General features: G+C 36.8%; 1 protein-coding gene across 8 annotated transcripts in view; it reads right to left on the bottom strand.

Moving 5' to 3' along the window:
• Positions 1-22,595, bottom strand: part of DTNA (dystrobrevin alpha) — a gene marked incomplete at both ends in the record, with an annotated part of 145,520 nt that overhangs the window by 46,085 nt on the left and 76,840 nt on the right. For 4 of the 8 annotated variants that reach the window (XM_080714375.1, XM_080714379.1, XM_080714378.1 and 1 more), the window contains one exon: positions 148-235. The exons of 1 other annotated variant lie outside the window; for it this stretch is intronic. In XM_080714375.1, coding sequence (XP_080570501.1) covers positions 148-235 — 88 coding nt within the window. Of the gene's footprint in view, positions 1-147; positions 236-12,307; positions 12,401-12,956; positions 13,035-22,595 lie in introns of all 8 variants that reach the window. 3 more of the 8 variants (XM_080714374.1, XM_080714373.1, XM_080714376.1) reach the window with 1 other exon arrangement.

Genomic DNA, 22,595 nt, shown 5'->3' on the forward strand with positions numbered 1-22,595 from the left:
AAATACAGCAACAAACACAAACAATAAATAAATGAACACTACTTGTCTTGTAGTTAGCACCAGCTATAATGACAATAATGGACACAAAATATGAAATTCAAGAATCCAAGATGCCAACAGGTGACTCCATTTACTCAAAGTACTTACAGACGAGGAGGATTCTGCTGCCAGTCTTGCTGCATACCTGGCGATTAGCCTGTGCTCTTCATCGAGCCGGGTGGAACTCTCAAGCATACTATGGAAAACAGAGCAAGAAGGAAACTGTCAGGCCACAGAAAAAGGCTGACATATTCATATCACCATGAGGTGTTTTTGCTACTTTAATTTTTCAGGACCAAATTTTTGCAAGCTGTACAAAACCATGTTAGGTTAGTGATCTCAGATTTGGATTCCTGACATGATCTAATATGTGAGCTGGGAGGTCAATAATAAATCCTTAATTCAATTTGCTTGTCTTAGTGAGAGAGCCCCCAAAGGAAATTACTTTTGTGATCAACTTTTTTTTTTTTTTTTTTTTGCAGCACTGGGGATGGAACCTAGGAACCTCTGGATGGAACCTCTGAGCTATAACCTAAGCCCTAATTTTATTCTTTATTTTGAAACAGGGTCAGTCTCACTGAGTTGCAAAGGGCCTCACTAAGTAGCTGAAGCTGTGAGTGAACCGTGATCCTTCTGTCTCAGCCTCCCGAATGCTGGGATTACAAGCGTATGCCACCATGCCTGGCTATCAACATTTCTGATGTAAGAATATTTTCTCTTTGATTTAGTTTCATTTCCTTTAACATTTTTATTTCTTTAGTATATAAGTAATGCATGTCCAAAATAGATGATGTTAGAAAATATGGAAGCAAGCAGAAAGCAAAACAATCAACTGTAGTTAGCTTTCAGTGACTCCTACCAACTGATACACACACCCTCCCCTCTAAGCATGGCCTGAATTTACTGATTTGCTTTCAATGAATAGAATGAAGGACATAAATGTCATTTCCAAAACTAGATTTAAAAAGACCATGACTTCATCTTGGGCTTGCTTTCTCTTGAGCTCTCTTGTTGTTGCCAGGTCCTAAAACAGCCCTGAAGAAAGGCCCATGTGATGAGGAACCTGAGCCAGTTAACAACCATGTGAGTGAATCCTCACAGGAAGAGCCATCTTGTGGGCCCAGGTCCTGGGTTCACAGCTTTGCTAAACCTCATAAAAGTCCTTGAGCCAAAAGCACCTCATTGAGCTAAATCTAGATTCCTTTGTGAAACTGAAAAAGTAAATGTTTGATGTTTTACGCTGTCAAGCTTCAGAGTAATATGCTATTTAGCAATGAGTAACTAATATAATTATTATCTATATGATTATTTCCTAGGTAAACTGTCTTTTATATTTACTTCCAAGAAGTGATATTACATATAAGAATGGCTTCTAATATCACTAATAGTAATTGTTTAGTGTCTACTATAAATTTATGAAAACTGTACTAGGATAAGCCTGATCTGAGTCCCTGAAAACTAAGGCAAATGGAAGAATTATGAACTCTCTCATATTTCAAGAAATTTTTGTCTTCTAAAGCCCTTAGTTCAAGGTGTGTGTGTGTGTGTGTGTGTGTGTGTGTGTGTGTGTATGTTACTAGGATTGAACCCAGGAGCATTCTACCTCTGAGCTACACTCGCAGCTCTTTTTTATTTTTATTTTTATTTTTGTTTTGAAACAGGATCTTGCTAAGTTGCTGAGGCTGTCCTTGAACCCACAAACCTCCTATCTCAGCCTTCCAAGCACTGGGATTATAAGCGTGTGCCACCATGCCCAGCCAAGATTAAGTTTAGGTGCCATTATTATTTTTTTTTTACAAAATACACCAATAACACTGATCCTGTTAACAGATTAATTGGTTTTAGTTTGTCTCATCAGTTATTAAGGTGCCTATCAGGTTAGAAACAAGTTCTCCACTGGCTTTTATACTTTCATTCATAAAGAAAACTATCAATATCCATGAGTGTGCATTTAAAAAGACTCACTCCTGTGTCAATGGATAAGAATTATTCATTGTGAAGACTCAGATACATATAAATAACATACAGTGATTAATATACGCTAACTATAAAGTAAATAATGCAACACAATCCTTTAACCTGTGTTTTAAAGTGTGCAGATGAACGGAAATCATTAAGCATTTCAGGCATATTGGCTCTTCCTCTTCCAATAGCTCTTCCCTAGTTGGCTAAATCCATCACTCTAACATTTATTTCTTAGCATTTGGAAAGCTTTCCTGTCTCCATCATCTCTGCTACTGTTTATACCCCTCACATATGTAGACTATCTATTTTAGTCCTAAATACTTCCATACAAGATTTAGTCCTTTCCCTGACTACATTAAATAACTAGAATATCCCCAAATACTACTATTTACAAACTCACAGATCCATTCCCAGAAAAAGCTTTTCTTCTTTTGCCCAAATGAAATAATATATGTGAAAAGCATCAAAGTGCCAGGGTGCCTGGCACACATGAAATGCTCAAAAGTGTTTGTTAATACCATATTACTATGCTGCCTCTAACGTAGCCTGTTCAGATTCACTAACAATCCCTGTCTCTTTCAAAATGTCATCTGCTATCTGGACTATTCAGAGCAATGCCTCTCCACTTTAAAGTGTAAATGTGTTGTGACTTTGGGCTCTTGTGAAAATTCACTTTCTGAATTTTGTAGTGGGAAGTGATAGGGTTGGTTGAGAGTTGTGGGGTCGGGAACTGAGGATGTGCGTTTTCAACAAGCTTCTGAGAGACAATGAAGAATGCTGTGAATAGAAAGAATCAAGAAGTTCTTGGATTCGGGAAGGGAGAAGAAGTTATAAAGAGTATAACAGTGAAGTAATTCTATGAATGTATACAAAACTATCAATTTCAATATCAAAGACATGTGTGGGGAGGAACGTGCTGGAAAGGGCACCAGGAGCTCTGTGCATGCATCTGTCTGTCCCTCAATACCACAAAATGATGTAAAACCACAATACACCAAATAAAAAAGATCCTGAAAATAAGATAGGGAATCCAAATACATGAACTAATGCTCAAATGTAAGCCATATAAAAAAGAAAAATTTTTATGAGAATTCAACTGCTATTCACATAGCATGTGTAATATTTTACAAACATTCCCCTAAGACAGAATGTTCTAGAAAACAGGGCTTACATAATGTGTAGTTACCAGTCCCAAAGTAGACTGAGATTTCAATCAGCATACAAATTTAGAACTGAAATAAGAAAATAATTATAATAGCAAAAGGCAGAACTATTTCTGGAAAACTGATGCTCTAAAGCAGATGTTTTTCTTTATAAAGCAATGTCTGCACTCTGCATTGGTTAAAAATAATCAAGGTTTTTTTTTAACTATAAATTCAATAAGAAAGAGAAAGTTGCATTGTCTTTGCTTTAAACATATGACTAGTCTATGAAAAGACCACTTGATTTGATTTAACACGTTTATCCTTTTTTGCTGGTATATTTGAGACTATATGCTTAATTCAACAACGTTTGTGCAACAACAGTGCCTTTCATTCCAAGTCCAAGACTTGTTAGGTTGCATTCCAAGTCCAAGACTTGTTAGGTTGCTTAAAAGTGACTTTGTCAGGAACATTCATGAGTGTTTTGATAAATAAATAACAAGAAACCGATTATAAATTTTCATGATAAAACCACTTTTATCATGAATGCCCAGCAAGTATAAATAAATGAAGGTTATATTTTTTAAACAGCTTCCTGGCAGTGTAAGACATGCAGATAAGGATTCTGTCTAGTAAGCAGTAACTCAGATTCCATGCCTTTCTTCCCCCAGCACTGTGAACGAGAACGGGTGTGATATATTACCCCCTTTGTGCACATGAACGATTTATGAGTCCACATCTGCCTTTTCAGTATGTTCAAATTATACAAAGGTGAATGAGGCATTCTTCTGATAAATTCCATTATTGTAAGACTTCAATTACAAACAGTTGAAGACAAATGGCTAATAATCCCTAAATCATTAAAATAAATACCAATTCCATTACCTTCTCCCTCTCTAGCTATTCATTTCAGGACTCTGTAATCAGTAATCTTGCTACAAGATCATGATGAATTCAATAGTGGCTGTTGTGTTGACTTCATTCAGAGTGATGAAATCCATTATTCTGTAATCTCTCTATTTTCTACCTTATATGCATGACCAGTGTCAGTTGCTAGTAACTTTATTTTATTTATTTTATTTTTTGGTGGTACTGGGGTTCCTGGAAGCCCTTCTACCTCCGGGCTACACTCCCAGACCTATTTTTACATTTTTTTTTTAATTTTGGAAACAGGGTCTCCTAAGCCAGTGTGTGCGGCTGGCTTCGAACCTGCGCAATCCTCCTGTCTCTGCCTCCCAAGCGCAGGGATTACAAGCGTGCACCACCACGCCCGGCCGCTAGTAACTTTAAATGACATTCTAGGACACTTAAGTGGCCCCATTAAGCTAGGGTTTACTAAATTGCGATTTAGCAAAGATTTCTGAGATATGAGGGTTTATTCACATGTCTATGATTTCTTGTGAGCCTCTTCTCATTCTCCAGGGTTGGACCATCAAACAAAAAATATTGTGATCCAAAGGACACCAGAAAAGTTTCTATATTTTCCCTTAATATTTTTTCTGTCTAAGAATTTTATCATGAGATATTAATTTTAAGGCCATCGGGTCTCATATATCACGTGTCTACTAAAGTGCAATTCACTAATGGGATGATTATTGTCTAAAGACATTATTAGTTAACATTTATGTGGATAGTTTCTTTCCCAGATTACTTTGTAACTTTTGCAGTGGTTGAAAGTAAAATGCTATGGGATTCATTTAGGTACATGGGAGTCAACCAAAGGTATAGTGGAAAAGAAAAGGATGAAGTGATAGTGGGGCCTGAGCAGTGCTTTTATGGAACTAAAGAATGGGGGGAAAAATTCACTCTTGAAGCTTAAAATTGTGGCCCTTTAAAAGGTGGTTTGCAAGGAAAGGATAAAAAATCTTGAAATGTCAGTCTTCATGGTTAATGATAATAAACCGAAACATAATTCTCTTAGGAATGTCTTCAAATTTCTTCACGAAGATTTTGACTTTGACAATACATTATGTTACAATTGAGATCATCCATTCAATCAAATATCAGCCTAGCACATCGAAAGGGCATACAGCCAAGTCGATTCATTGTCAGTGTATGTTATAGACCAATATTTGTCTTCCAAATTCATAGTTTGAAATCTTAAACCCCAGTACTTTAGGATATGACTACCTTTGGAATTAAGCTCTTTAAAACAGTAATTAGGGTTTTAGGATGTCAACCCAATATGGCTGACATCTTTTAAGAAAAGGAAGAAACACTAGGAGTACATGGGAAGAAGGAAAAGGCTATTCAATAGCATAGTGGGGAGATAATCTGCTACCAAGGAGAGAGGCATCAGGAGGAACCATCCCTCCTGCGCCTTGGTCTTAGACCTCTAGCCTCCAGAGTGTGAGGAAATAAAAATCAGTTGTTCAAGTCCCCCAGTATATGGTATTTTGTTATGGCAGCTTTAACAAACTAATAGAAAGTGGAAGACAACTGGGTGTGGTGGAGCATGCTTGCAATCCCAGCATTTGGGAGGCTGAGACTGGGGAATTGTGGTTCAAGGACAGCCTCAGCTACTTAGCAAGGTCCTTTGTAACTCAGTGAGATGCTGTTTCAAAACAAAAAAACAAAAAATAGGGCTGGGGGTGTAGCTTGGAGGTAGAATGCCTCTGGGTTCATCCCCAGGACTCCAAGAAGAAGAAGGAGAAGAAGAAGAAGAAGAAGAAGAAGAAGAAGAAGAAGAAGAAGAAGAAGAAGAAGAAGAAGAAGAAGAAGAAGGGGAAGAGGAAGAGGAAGAGGAAGAGGAAGAGGAAGAGGAAGAGGAAGAAGAAGAAGAAGAAGAAGAAGAAGAAGAAGAAGAAGAAGAAGAAGAAGAAAGGAAGTAAGTGGCAGAAGTGGAAGAGCTCGGAGAGCATTATATTTTCTCCACTCAATATCTTTCTTAAGTTTTAAATTTATTTATTTATTTATTTATTTATTTATTTATTTATAGTGTCAATCAAACTTAAGGGTGGTAATTTATTTATTTGTTTATTTATTTATTTATAGTGTCAATTAAACTTAAGGTTGCTTTACCACTAAGCTATACCCCAGCCCTTTCCATTTTTTAAATTTTGGGACAAATCTTTCTAACTTACCCAGGCTGGCCTTAAACATGTGATCCTTCTAACTCAGCCTCCCAAGCACTGGGATTATAGGCATATACCACTGTGCTTGTCTAACTTTTAAATTTTACTAACCTATATAAGTTGGTTTTTGCAGTCTCTGTAACTTTCTGGTACTTATCTTTGTCCATATTTACTACCTATATCTATGTAAAGGTTAATACTTTACTTTTTCATATACTTTATACTCATGTCCTAAGGGCTACTCTATAATTTTTTAAAACTGTAACTATTTAATTCTACTAAAAAGGTTTCTAATATTAACAAAGATTTTGCTTAGAGTAAGAGGGGATCTTATATACACAGCATTATCAATATTCAACATTAGCAGATGTTTATTGGACGCCTACTGAATGCCTAACTCTGTGCGAGGTACCAGAAATAGGGGAGTGACTTAGTCAGAGAGGGTCCCTATTCCACAGAGAGAAAGATAGATGGTAAGCTCAGCCAGCTAACCAATCAACTGCCTACCCACCCAAGGATGCAGTCATGGCAAAAGGGAAATAGTGTACCATGATAGTCTTAGGTGGTATCTTTAAGGTCGGAAACCAGAGAGGGAGTCAGCACCCGTGCAGATGGAGGGAGGGGCAAGAGTGGAATGAGATTCAATGTTCTAGGCAGAGGGAAGAGTTATCATCACAGTCTTTAGTCAGGAAAGGACTTGGCTTGACTTAGGGTCCAGTGCTTATGTGACTAAATTTTATGACTGAGTGGGAGGTCTCATGAGCACTGAGGCTGAGAGAGGGGCAGGCCAGGGCTAGATCCACACAGGCTTGCAGGTCGTAGTGGGCAACTGGGTTTTGAAAGCATGTGCAGTAAAGAGTTTTAAGTAGGCAAGGGAATATAAAATTAGACTTTATATATGAAATCCAGAAACAGTAATCTTTAGAATTGTAGTTAAACACAGAAGTTATGGGTTTGATTCCAATCTTTTGGTCCACTTGCCATAAGACCTTCTAGTAAACCCAGATACTTGATAAGCTTTAGGGGAGGATAGAAAGCCCTCAGTGTGTTAAATTGTGGGGTTTTTTTGTACTGGAAACTGAGCCCAGGAACATTCTACCTCTGAGATATACCTTCATCTCTTTACTTTTTATGTTGAAACAGGATCTCAATAGGTTGCTGAGAGTCTTGCTAAATTGCTGAGGCTGGTCTTAAACCTGCAATCCTCCTGTCTCAGCCTCTCAAGTACTAGGATTACAAGCATGTGTCACAGCACTGGGCTTATATTACATTTTGAGAATTCTCATCTCTCATTGAAAAAGGTGCTTTATAGCCACCATATACATATATTTTTAATTAGAAACGATATTTTTATATTATTATTATTATTATTATTATTATTATTATTATTATTATTGGTACTGGGGTTCCTGTAAGCCCTTCTACCTCCGGGCTACACTCCCAGATCTATTTTCCATCGAGCTGTATTTATTAGGTTTATCTGGCATCAGAACTCTAAATAATGATTCAGATTGTCTGTAATTTAGCAAGGGCCTATTTACAAATGAGCCCTTTTTCACTGTTAGCAGTTAATATGGGGTAGAAGATCCCCACAGAGAGTAAATCAAGAACATGTCTGAAAAATGACAAAAACAAAAATTTTGACCAAGAACAGCTACGGTTGCCCATTTGTTGAGCATCTCACAAAGAGTGTTTAGACAAGGAGGTGGAGGAGTAAGGTGGAAACCAGTGAGACCTGGTATCAGAAAATGCGTATGCAAGCCATGGGAGCATGCAACCTAGATAAGTCCTTAGTGTCTTGGGATTTGCATCTTCTTATCAGTGAAATAAAATAGTAATATACAACCTTCTAGGGCTGTGAAGTAAATTAAATAACATGAGGGAAAGGGTCCTTTCATTTTTGAAGCATTTCATAAATAATTTATTATTTCTGTTCTAACTGCTTTGATTAAGTAAGACTTTGATAAGAGTGCTTTGATAAAGAGATTGACATCAAAATTCTTGCCTTTTTTGAAGCTTAAAGCTAAAAGTATTCATTCATAAACAAAATTCATAAAAGATAACTCATTAGTAACCACCATTCTTTTTACTAGTATGTATTCAAAATATTTATTAAAAGAAATAAAAAGAACAAGGTAAGGGTCTCAGTTTCAGTAAGCAGATGCATGGGGACTGTAGTGTGGAGGAGTTACTCCAGGAAGCTTTCCAGGGGCCTGTGTGGACATAGGTATTATAAGAAGCCATGTGGCATGGTAAGCTATGGACTTGGATGGATAATGGTTAAAATCTCTTCTCAGTCTTTAGTAACTACCTGGCTAAGGGAGAGTCAGGCAAACTCTCTGAGGTGATGCTTTTTAACTTTATTTTTTATAAAACGAAAATGATCATATTTACTCTGTGGACTTTAAGGACTAGGAAAAATCACATATATGAATTTCTTACATAAAACAAAGCACAGGGCAAGTGTTTTTTTAAAAATATCTAGATGGGTGTGGTGGAACATGCCTATAATTCCCGTGCTTGGGAGTCTAAAACAGGAGGGTAGTAGCTTTGAAGCCAATCTGAGCAACTTAGCAAAATCTTGTTTCAAAATACAAAGTCCTGGGAGTATAGGTTGGAGGTAGAATGCCCCTAGGGTCAATCTTCAGTAACACACACACACACACCCCTAGCTATTATGATTATCATGTATATCTAACAATAATTGAATGCTAATACATCATAGCTATAATGATTATAAAGAGGGTAGGGTAAGAGGTTACTATATCACTTATGTAATCATGACAGGTGTGAGAAATTGCTAGGATTTAATTAAACAAGGAGGAAAGGAAAGAAAAGACTGAGAAATTTGAGGGTGAAGTTGGAATTTCCTAAGGACAGGAAAAATCAATGAGAAAGAGAGAGGTAGCTGTTCAAATGGCTGTCCAATTTTACATTGTTTTTTTTGTTTCAAAATACAAAATTCTTGTAGCTTTCATCAAGTTGGTATAAGGTATCTCTGCTGAGACACTATTATGGTCACAAGTGGCCATTAAGTCAATATGATTAATCACTTGAGTAAGGGAAATGGCTGGGTGTGGCAAACCCTGAGCTTTTCTCTTTGGAGATTTCTGTGTTAGAGCATTAATTGATAAAAGGTCAAAGAAAAGTGGTGGAAAGGACTGGGGTGTACTTAAGATCACGGAGTTGGGCACAGTGTGACCATATTACTGCCTTATGACTGAATCAGTGCTGACTGAATTTTTTGAAGATTATTGACATGATTTTGGGAGGGAGGATAATTTAGTATTTAGTGCTATTCTTTCAGCTACCATGTAACATTGAGGTACCAAATTTGTTGAGAATGAGACTAAAGATTTTTTTTTTTTATTTCGAGAGTCTGAGTTGTAAAAAAAGGAAACCATCAAGAACCTAAAGAGAAAGCCTACAGAATGGCAGAAGATCTTTACCAGGCACCACTCTGATAGGGTGCTAATATCCAGAATATACAAAGAGCTCAAAAGACTCTACACTAGCAAAACAAATAACCCAATCAAGAAATGGGCAACTGAACTGAATAGACACTTCACAACAGAAGAGATATAAATGGCCAATAGGCACATGAAGAGAATGTTCAACATCATTAGTCATCAGGGAGATGCAAATCAAAACTGCGCTGAAGCTGGGCGTGGTGGTGCATGCTTGTAATCCCAGCATTCAGGAGGCTGAGGCTGGATCATCGCAGTTTGCGGATAGCTTCAGCTACTTAGTGAGGCCCTCCACAACTTAGTGAGACCCTGTTTCAAAATAAAGAATAAAAAATAGGGCAGGGAATGTAGCTCGGAGGTTAAATGCCTCTGGGTTCCATCCCCAGACCAGCAAAAAAAAAAAAAAAAAAAAACCCTACGCTGAGATTCCATCTAATCCCAGTCCAGTCAGAGTGGCAAGCATAAAGAAATCAAATAACAACAAATGCTGACGAGGATATGGGGAAAAAGGAACTCTTACACTGTTTGTGGGAGTGCAGACTAGTTCAGCCACTATGGAAATTAGTGTGGAGACTCCTTAGTAAACTGGAAATAGATCCATCATATGATCCAGCTCTACCACTCCTGGGTATTTGTCCAAACAGGTTGAAATCAGAGAACTACAGTAACATACGCATACCCATGTTCATAGAAGCACAATTAATAATGGCCAAAATATGGAACCAACCTAAGTCTCCATCAACAGACGAATGGGTTGCAAAATTATGAAAAATACACACAATGGAATTCTACTCAGCTATAAAGAAGAACAAAATCATGTCATTTGCAAGAAGATGGAAAGATCTGGAGAACATTATGTTTAGTGAGATCAGCCAAGCATAGAAAGAGAAGGAACATATGTTTTCTCTAATATGCAAAAACTAGGGAATATTAGGGATACCAGAGGGACTCCAGACAATAGAGAAGAAACCTTACTAAAACTATAATGGAAGGATGGGAGAGGAAGAAGACTGAGGTTGATTAGTGAAGGAGCTACATCCGAATTTGTGTAAAAATATAAAAATAGCATGATTGACCTGAACACTCATTGTTGGGAGGGGAAGAAGGGGAAGTGGGGAGGGAAGAGGGCACCAAGCACAGTCTGAATGTATGCCATTTTCAATATGTTCCACATAAAAATAAAAAATGAAAATAAAAAATAGATACTACTGAATCTAGAAGCTCAGGAAATTTGAACAAAATGATGGGGATTTAGGTTGGCTGAAGAGTACATTCTTACTTTCTTAAGGAATAGGATATAGGATAAAACTAACTAGTGTGCTGCTTATTTAATTTTTTGTGGTACTGAGAATTGAACTCAGGGTAATTATACCTCTGAGCCAAACCCCCAACCTTATTTTATATTTAATTTGAAACAAGGTCTCACTAAGTTGCTGAAGGCCTGGCTAAGTTGCTGAGGCTGTCCTTGAACTTGTCTTCCTTCTGTCTCAGACTCCCAGGTACTGAGATTACAGGTACGTACCACATGCCTGGCTTTTAAAAAAAAATTATGCCTATATATATTAAATAAATATTCACTAGTTCGCCAGACTTAAAATCACATGATATATTAATCTTGCCAAAATAGATTCAAGATGTTAGAAGTAGCAACAGGAAGGGACTTTGGAAACAGTCAAGGTAGAAAGAGTTCTAGAAACAAAGAGTCTAACAACACTAAGTGGTGGGGGCAATAAGCATGATATAGTGGCTGTTACGTGTTTGAAGGACGTCATTGTGAGATAGAGAAGGGACCTGCCCTGCTGAAGGTGTAAGCCATTTCAATAGGAATTCAGCCACTAGGCCACTTAGTGGTTATCACCTCAGAACATCCACAGGACCTTGGTTCAGAGAAAATTGAAGTTGTTAAAGTATTTCCAAGGAACCGTTTGGCTAAATATGTTTGTACAATGGTAGTCTAAACTAGACTGAGACATAATATAATAATAAGATTGTTTGACCTTTTATTCAAATTACAAATGTATATTATTAAATAAAGTAATTTTTACCAATCTATGTCAAATTAAAGTAGAAAACTGCCCTACGATTTGAAAGCGGCCTTCATCAGTGTGGCTACTCATATTTGTAAGTAACTGGATTGTTGAAAGACCATTTCTCCCACGGTTATCATTGTGAGAGAAATTATTTCCATTTTTATGACATCACACTACTTTTCGATTTTTCACTTCTATCTTAAGGAAAATGAAGCATTGCTTCTTGCATCAGCAGAGACGTATATGTCCTTGGAACAGAACAAATTCTTCCATGACCATCCTGTGGTCATTTGACATGACACCTGGCCTAGAACCAACTCATAGGACTCAGAGTCCTGCATCCACCTCAATGCTAATCTTTGGCACGGCATCCTCTCACACAGGTTTTCGCCATTGCTAAGATATACAGAAAGTTCTAAATTTCATGATATATTAATGGGAAGTATTCAAACCAATATGGCAAAGATTTTTAATTGAATTAGGTCACAAGCACGTTAGTGACACCTTTGGCATGCCGTTACTCGGCTCCTTGTCACCAGCTCAGACTGTTCCCCTCTCTAAGGACAGCCAAGCAGCAAACCTTCACTAACCACGGTGGGTTGTTCCGGAGCATGTTGACATACAACCCGATGAGAACATGTTCATCAGCCAGCCTGTCTGCCACATTCAGGCTGTACTGTATCCTGAAACAGAGCAGGAGGAAAGAAAGGGGACTGAGAGGGGTGAACAGAAATGAGCAGAGAAGGCAGGAGGGAGTTTGTGGTAGAAAAACATTTAGAAAAACAAGCCAGGAAAGGAAGAGAACAAGTGATGTTCTGTGAAGAACACAAGCAAAACCCATGCAGTGGAGTTCACAAAGCCATTTCACTCATGTTAGGCTGCTTCCATTTTCAGGAAACAGATTTGTATTCTTTAATCACTAATGCTAAGGAACTAATCTGTATAGTAAACACACGGAAATGGGTCATGAGCAAAGAGTAAGTATCTTATGAGAAAACCAAATTATCTGTTTAATAATTCAAAAATAAAAAAGAATAGAAAAAAAGACATTAATGAAAGCGATTAACAACACAGATGTGTCCACTTGAAATCACGACTGAGTGCTGTTAATTGGGTTAAGATAGAGCTGCTTTCCTGAGGTCAAAGATGATCTTTCCCACACAGAGCATTTTTTGACACCAGAATCTCCATTTTTAGTTTAGTTAATTCAGGGTTCCAGGACACTCTGCTTTCACTTACCCTTTGCCCTTCAGAAAAGCCGGAGCAGCCCTAGCCAGCATTTTGTTCTGCTCTACTTCGCTGTCCTTGGGAGGAGAGCTGGTTAATAAGACGGGAAAGCCAAGAGGAGCGTAAACAGCACAACACGTTCAAGAACAGAAACTGGCGACAGAAGCTCCCAAGTGTAGGTCCAAGCTCTATTTGGACAGATCTCTTATAATATTGAAATGTTCAAGATGTTTCTGGATTTCCAGAGTTTAACCAGGAGCAGAAACCTGGCCTGAAATTCATAACTGCAATTATACAAGCCACCCTGGCCCCAGATTTAACCCTTGCTATTTGTTTAGTAAGTGAGCATTTATATTGCCTATGCCTAGATAACATGAAAATTCCTTCAACATTTATTACAGGTATTGTGCAAACAGTCCAGAAGTTCACTAAGTCCTGCCAGCCTTTAGATCTCACTCAAGAAATTTATTTCTCAGCCTTCCCTAGAATTCCCAGCTGTCTGTGTTGAATGGAGACTTGAAAATTACCTACAGATAGATGTCATGTTAGGAGTGTTTTATTGCCCTAAGCAAGTCATCTGACCTTGGCTGGGAAGCCACAAATAAATCTTTCAGAGAAATGGAAATATACCTTGCAGATTATATATATATATATATATATATATATATATATATATATACATACACACACATACACATATACATATAACACACACACACACACACACACACACACATATATATATATATATATATATATTCATTTTTCTTTTTAGGTGGTACTGGGGATAGAACCCAGGGGCTTTCTATCTCTGGGCTAAACTCCTAGACCTATTTTATAAGTTTTTATTTGGAAACAGGGTCTCACTAAGTTGCTGAGAGCCTCACTAAGTAGCTGAGGCTGGCTTAGAACCTGCACGATACTCCTGTCTCATCTTCCACATACTGGAATTACAAGCATGCATCACCACACTCGGCTTCATATTTCTTATGTCAATATTAATACACAACTAGGAAATACAGTCCTGTCACTAAAGAAATTGTTGGCATTTTGTATTAATTACAATAAAGGTTAAATTTATCAAGCAATTTAAATGACAGTTTTAAGGTTTGAAATATGGTTTTATTAAAGTAGAAATAGAAATATAGGTAATGATTAGTTGTAACCAAGCTAAAGTCACCCAAGACCTTTTGTAGTGAATAAGCATGCTTCATTGGGAAATATGGTACTAATTCTTAGCATTACAATTGGGTTAGTAATCTGTTTAAAGAGATCTTACTCTCGCAGATTAAAAATATTCCTTACACATTGGTGCACTTAAAATTAATTTCTATTCACTGAGAATACAAAAGTAAGCTGTCTAACTTATCAAGTATTTAGCCACTTGTGATCCCAGTACTTGGGAGGCTGAGACAGGAGGATCACAGGTTCAAAGCCAGCTTTGGAAACTTAGCAAGGCTCTCAACAACCTACTGAGACCCTGTTTCCAAATAACAATATTTAGTTAAAAGATTATTATTTCTACCACCAAATGTTCGTGGAAACCTTGTCAAAAATAACTTGACAATATAGGGAAGAATTTAGCTCTAGGCTTTTATTTAACTCCAATGGTTTATATATCTGCCTTTAAAATAGTACTACACTGTTTCAATTATAGTAGCTTTATATGGTTTGAAATCAGAAAATATATCTTCTAGCTTTGTTCTTTTTCAAGATTGTTTTGGGTACCTAGAGTCCATATTCCATATTAGGATAGATTTTTTTCTGAAAAATAAATATATAAATATATAATAGTTTCACCTAAAAATAGAAAAAAATATTCTCTGGTAAGAAAGAAAGCAAAAAGAAATATTGAAATGTTATCTTTAAGTCATCAAAAGCTTGGTATCAGACAAATGAAACTGTTATGCGAGATTATCATTTTTAATTTTAGATAAATTGCCATAATACTAGATGTCAACTACTAAGCCAAGCATGGGAGGGAGGGATAGGGAGAGAATGGGGTGGGGATTGGGTGGGGGCTGGCTGGGAAAAGTGTGCATGTATGTCTACAAAAGTATGTATCCTACTATGATGTATGAATACAGTGCACCAATAAAAAAAAAGAAATAAAAATCGTATATGGGATTAGGTAAGGGTCCAATTTTATTCTTTTCCATGTAATTATTATTTTTCAACAATATTTAGCTAAAAGATTATTATTTCTACCACCAAATGTTCGTGGAAACCTTGTCAAAAATAACTTGTCAATATAGGGAAGAATTTAGCTCTAGGCTTTTATTTAACTCCAATGGTTTATATATCTGCCTTTAGAATAGTACTACACTGTTTCAATTATTGTAGCTTTATATGGTTTGAAATCAGAAAATATATATCTTCTAGCTTTGTTCTTTTTCAAGATCATTTTGGGTATCTAGAGTCCATATTCCATATTAGGATAGATTTTTTTTCTGAAAAATAAATATATAAATATATGATAGTTTCACCTAAAAAAATAGAAAAAAAATATTCTCTGGTAAGAAAGAAAGTAAAAAGAAATATTGAAATGTTATCTTTAAGTCATCAAAAGCTTGGTATCAGACAAATGAAACTGTTATATGAGATTATCATTTTTAATTTTGGATAAATTGCTATAATACTAGATGTCAACCACTAAGCCAAGCATGGGAGGGAGAGATGGGGAGAGAATGGGGTGGGGATCGGGTGGGGGCTGACTGGGCGATGTGTGCATGTATGTCTACAAAAGTTTGTATCCCATTATGATGTATGAATACAGTGCACCAATAAAAAAAAAAGAAATAAAAACATGGGGCTTGGTTGTAGCTTGGAGGTAGAATGCTTCTGGGTTCAACCCTCAGTACCAATAAATAAATAAATACCAAGTAGCTCTAAGCCACATATATAGAACATATATGAAAGCTTTAATTACACACGTATAAACATATATTGAGGCTTATAAAGTAGTTAAAACCTTGCAAAACACTTAACCACAAGTATTGAGATTGTACTACAAAGTATTATGTTTTCTGTCTGAAATACTAAAAATGTAAATTAATACATGAATAGCACATTAGGATTATGTATATTATAATTTAGTATTCTTGAGTCATAATAGATGTATACTAAAGATTCCTTAAATAGTGAAGTGTCTGGCAAATTTCCCTCAAATCTGATTTGTAAAGAAAACGTCTTCCATAGAGTTGGCAGTCATGTGTATTGAACATATGACATTTTCACTCAGCCCTTTAGGAAGGCATTTGTTAAAGTACTGCTGTGTTTAGAAAGTACAATTGCACATAAACAAAAGTGGCCTTGAAAACGAGTTAGGGCATGGGGCGCAAGGTGATGTTTTGATACATGTACATCATCAAATGATTAAGGCAAATTAATGAACATACATTTCACCTCACATATGTATGTTACTTTTGTGGTGAGAACATTTAAAATCTATTCTTTCAGCAACTTTGAAATGCACATTATTGTTAACCACAGTCATCATATTCAATAATAACTACAATTTAAAAACAATAAATACATTACTGTTCTAGGAGGATCTACTTTTCTGATGGCCTTAATGATTTCTTTTGGCGTATTGATCTTTATCTTCCAGAACTATGAAGCCTGCTCATGAGGGCCAATAACCACCTTGACCCGTTGTAGCTGGTGTTTCCTGTGATGTCCCATTATCTCACCAACATAGCACTGCAAGCCTTTCTCCATATGGAGACAGAACTCCATACCTTCATTATCCAGTGGTACAGTCTCCCCACTGCCCAATACCCCCTCAATCTCTTCTTTTTTTTAAGTTAAGGCAGATATATCTATTGATTTGTGCAATTGATTTCAGATACTTGCAAAACCATTCGAAACACTGAAATAGCAACATTTTCCCCTCCAAACTAAAGAATTTCTCTCCTTTATTATGTTTCTCTGCTCTTCAAATCTCAGAAATATTGTAGTGATACTTCCTTAAACCCAAAGCCAAATAATTGCACAGCTATGCCCACTGATGCCGAATGTGCAAGGTAAAAAGACAGAACCAGTAAAGAAGCACAGGACGATCAGCCATGCGATGATGTGTGCTGCAAATAACCCCAGTGTTGTGTGGTCGGAAGCTGACATGTCAACAGGCCCACACGTGCTGTTCCCACTAGCTGACTCCTCAAACATGACGAGCCCTGGGGACGTCAGTGTGGTGGAAGAGCAGGGCAGCAGGAAAGAGGCAAAGGGCTTTCCTCGGTAGCCTTACTTTCTCTTGGTAGCCTTATTTTCTCTTTTTCTTCAGTTCTTTGGGCTCTTTTCTTTCATACTGCCTTCATTTATCCATCTTCCCTCTTCTTTTTCTAAGTCCTTACCACCCTCAAAGAGATGGATAGATAGGCTATGCTTACGCATCTTTTTTCCTCTTACTCATTTTCTTTGTATTGGTCCTTGCCAGTGTTGGTTGGAAGAAATCATTTAAATCCTTTATTTTTCTTTCTATTCTCGCATGAATTCTTGGAAAAACAGGTTCTTAGAAGATACAGGGGCTGTACCATGTACATTTATAAATTTGTGGAAATAAATTATTTTGTTTTGCTATAATTCTTAATTTCTAGTTTTAGGAGCATTTCTGAATTTTTGGTACTTACTGTTCACATAGTTTCTATACTTCCTGGAGCTACCCTCAAATTCTGCTCATTACTTGCTTCTGGGAAGCCAAAATATGACCATGCTTAGGGGCAGCAAACACACAACAAAAATGAGAAAAGAAGCTACTCTTTGAAAATGAAATGGACCAAGACCTAACAGTTGACAGGGAGTCAGGGTTCAATTAAAACTTAGGTATGAAGTAACTTCCACCAGAATCCCTTCTGCAGTTCCCAAGGAGCTTGAAGAAGGGAAGTAAAGTGAATATTTTTTCTCCTGAGTTGTCAAAACAGTGATGACAGGTAGTTTATTATGATTTCCATGAAGCAATATATTCTCACACTATCTTATAGAATAACATAGAGTTTCAAACCCTCATTTTGTAGCCTGAAGATTTGCAGGGAGAAGTTAAATTATATTTTCAATCCATCATGGGCTTTTGGGTCAGGCATACGGAACCTAGTTTCTCTTCGGGAATGCACACTTCATGCGCGCCGGTGCGTCTGAGAGCCGTGGTGGCTTTCACAGAACTCCAGCTCCTGCTCCAGCAGCTGCTCTATGCTCTGCATGCTCTGTCCTCAGATCAAAATGCATTCTTTCTTTTAACCTCTGAAACCGGGGCCTGCTTGAGGCTTCCCTTGACATGCCTAATACACCTTTCTTAATCTGACTCACAATGAAAAGCAAGACTATCATGTCTAAATTGTGTGTACAAACATTACCCTTTGCTTTCCACCAGGTTCTTGCCAAGATATAAATACAGCCTCTACATAGCTCTTATCGTTGCTCTATACCCCAGAGAATATGGCAATAAATTTTGAAGTTTGTGCATTCTGCTAGAAGCAAAAATGCGGGGGAATATTCTTCTAGATGATGTTGCTTCTAAAAAATTCCTATCAATTTTTTTTAAAAAGCCTCTAGTGACAAATAACTTTCCTCTAAATTTTTATGCAAGTATACATAAACACAAACACATATATAATGACATATGACAAATGACATATATATATATATAGTGACAAAATGGATTCTGGAAAAATAGAACAATTTCAAGTTACTTTATATTTATTCTTTTTAATTATCCCCTTAATTTTGGAGGTTAACAACTGAAGCTAATATTTTTACTTTAGGGAGAACATTTTGAAGGTATTCTAAAGCATTGAAATAATATACAGATGCTCCCTGGAGTTTTGTTTAAATTTCAAAAAATTTTTTATAACCACTTCTCCTTATGTTGGGTTACTATATGAACACTGACCAAAGATTTTTTTCATCTATTGAGCATTAGAAGCTTGGATTCAGTCTTGTGGAACAAGAATATTATATAAAGAGGTTATATAATGTGGAATATATATCACAATGGTTAAAAGAAAATCAATAACTAAACAATGGCAAATAATAAATAACTATTTTTTATTAGTTCTTCAATATTTGGTTGACTTGTGTGGTATTGGACTTGTGAAGAATAATTTGTAAAGTTGCTTTCTCCTTAAACTTTGAATTGTGAATAACTATAACTTACACAGTTTAGTAATGTCACTAAACTAATTTAAGTACATTAAAAGAACACACTGAAAAGTTATGTCAAGAGATAATTTCTTGAAAATTGTTTTTCTTTCCTTTTCTAGCTTTCAATAGTCTGTTACATACAAACCAGGGAACAATTAATTAAAAATAGGTTAATGTCTCAGCAGGAAAATGAGCCACCCATCCATTCAGGCTGTCATAAAGGTTGAAATGTCTTAAACAGGCACCATGGAAGAAATCAGAAAATTCCTAGGTGGAATTTGATTCACCACATTGACTATGATGTTGTTCCCCAACATCATAAGCCATAATGATTGCATTTTGCCAAGAGAGCTTGTAGAAAGGTCTGCTGGGTGCCTGGCATGCACAAAAACCAAATAAAACAGTCTTATGAGAGAAGGCTAACAAAGTGAAGGAGAGAGAATACCAGAGTTTTAATTATGTACAGTTTAGGAAATTGTTAGATTTGAGAATGAAGAGTGTTTGAAAAACTATCTAGTGTCATTGTGAAGCTCTGGAGATACATGAAATAAGGACTTATTTACATGAGGTAATTATTTCAAATATCACACAAAAAGCACAGGAAAGTGTGAGAAGACTGAAGAAATCTTCAGGATGGTGTTGTCAATTTATACATGTCTCTATTTTTATAATTGGAAATGGTTGGGTTTCTTTTACAAAAATTTGCCATGGAGTAAACCTTGATGTTCAGAAGCCAAAAGCTGAATTCCGCACCTCAGTTTTATTTCTAGTCACTTTTGATTACAAAATTGCAAATGCTTAAAATTTAGTTTAAACATTTTAAATTTAAGACTTTTTTTTTAGTCCTAGAGGCATTCTACCTCTGAGGTACACCCCTATCCTTTTTTATTTTTATTTTTTATTTTTTGTTTTGAAACAGGATCTCACTAGGTTGCTGAGAGTCTTGCTAAGCTGCTGAGGTTGGTCTCAAACCTGTGATTCTTTTGTCTCTACCTCCCAAGTACACGGATTACAGGCATGTGCCAACATCCCCGGCTGGTAACTAATCTTCAGGTAAGCAAAAGTTTTTGAAAAGGGCACGGTGAATTAGTCCTTCCTTCCAAGAAAATGCAAACTAATCAACCCAGTAACCAAGTGGTTAATCAACAAAAACAACCCACAAAGTCTCCTCCACTGGGAAGAATTAAGATTTGGGAAGTGCTTGGGTGAATGAGAGTCCCTCCCCATATGTAATACAGAGCCTAATACAGAGTCAGTAATAATGAGTGTTACTGTGATAAGGCAGAAAATAGCACTATTAGATTGTGTTCAACACACTCCAACCTCCCAATATTTGGTAAAGCAGTAAGATCTGGCTAGGTGTTAATATATACTAGGTAGAGTGATTCCTTTTGTGACTGGTTACCACTTTAGAAGATGCAGCTATCAAGCACCTGTGAAATTCTTTCACTGATGGCCATTTGAACATTCCATGTCTTTATTATTAACTCTTGCATAAACTAAGCAATGATTTTGGCAAGACAATTAAGATTTTACACAGGAGGCATGATGCCAATGAGGAAAGTAGAACCTCAGAGGCATGATGCTGAGGGCAGTAGAGGGGAGAAAGGGTCTTTTGAGCCTGGCTTTGTGGCCCATCTTTGCAATAAGGCTATCACTCAGTATTACTGACTTGCCATGTTTAGCTCTTGGAGTGCTTTTCCTAGTAAGAATGAGAGATTTCCATTGATCCAGCCATTCTTTTCTATAAACTTACAAAAAAACAACCTAGTTTTAGAGATACAGTTTATGATAAAGAAAATGAATGGGGAGGATTGGTCTATAATTTATGTTATTTAACCCACATCCTACCTAACTGCTAATGCTAACCAGCATGGCATGTCCCCATGTGCGTACATACAGACGCATGCACACATCCAAGAAGACTCAAAGGACTGGGAGAGAGTACCTTTGGAAATCCTTCCTTTCCTTTTATACAAAGGAAAAGTGAATCGAGTATATAGCTGGAAAAGGATATTAAGAGCAAGGGATGTGGCAGATGGTGGTGGTAATAAAAGGTATATGCTTGTAAATGTGCATGAGGTAGATTACTTGGATGTCAGGAGAATTCAAAGATTCACTGTAGTGACTTTTGAAGATCAGAGTGGCAGACTTGTAGAAGACTCTGGAGGGAATGCCAGGGGTTTGTAGTGTTGATTTTGTAGTGGTGATTTCACTTCATCATCATTTGCCTTATCTAAGTCTCTGAAATTTCTAAATTAAATTACAATAGACTGACAATTCAGGCTAAATGTCTTCATAGCCAGCTTCTCTACTTTCTTAATGGTGCCCTAACTATTGAACAGCACTATTCTTTTCCTGCTTAAGTTTCTTTGATTTAAAAGGGGTCTATCAGCTGGGCATGGTGGCATGCGCTTGTAATCCCAGAAATTGTGAGGCTGAGATGGGAGGACTGCAGTTCAAGGACAGACTCAGCTACTTAGTGAGGCCCTTTGCAACTCACTGAGATCCTCTTTAAAAATAAAGAATAAAAAATAGGGATAGGGGTGTAGCTTGGAGGTAGAATGCCCCTGAGTTCCATCTCTAATACTGCAATAAATAAGTAAATAAGTAAATAAATTGCCCAAATGTGGAAGCAACCAGGATGTTCTTCAGTAGGATAAATGGTGGTACATCCAAACAGTGGAATATTATTCAGAACTACCAAACCATTGAAAGACATAGAAGAAACTTAAATGTATATCATAAAATGAAAGAAGCCAATCTGAAAATTTCCTAGATTATATAATTCTGACTAAATGACATTCCGGAAAAGGTAAAATTAGGTAAACAATGAAACAATCAGTGGTTCCAAGGAGTTGGTGGAAAGAAGAATAGGTGGAAATAGAGGATTTTTAGATTTTGTGTAATACTATAAGGGCAGTACATGTCCTTTTACATTATCCAGACCCATAGAAGGCACAACAGAAACAGTGAATCCTAATATAAACTATGGACCCTGGGTAATAAGAGTGTCCATGCAGGCTCACTGACTATAACTAATGAAGCAATTTGGTGGAGGATGTTGATAATGGGGAGTTCTATGCATGCATGGGAGCAGGGGCATATATCTTTGTGGCAAATCTCTGCACCTCCTACTATGACTCTAAAACTGTTCTAAAAATAAAGCTTAAAAAAGGATCAGCTGGGGTGCTATGGGGATGAGGGCAGAGTTCTAGGTAATATTTTTTTTCCCATTCCTGTTTCAATGATAGAAGGAATGGGACCTTTAACTTATGTGCTCACCTGGCATGATGGATTCCATCAACCTAACTGTTGGCATAGTTAAGAAAGCAAAGTGATCACCAGCAGCATTATCAAGTGATATAAATTAAGCAATGATAGAAGAAGATAGTTTTGAAATTCCTACTTCAGTAGGAATCAGACTGTCTGCCTTGGAGGAAAATTGCCTGGCCCAGTAGGACTAGAAAAGTCTTAAGACCTATTAAGTTCTCAAGTCTTTAACTGCAATAA

This window comes from Muscardinus avellanarius (genome assembly GCF_963383645.1).
Source record: "Muscardinus avellanarius genome assembly, chromosome: 17".
Taxonomy (NCBI): domain Eukaryota; kingdom Metazoa; phylum Chordata; class Mammalia; order Rodentia; family Gliridae; genus Muscardinus; species Muscardinus avellanarius.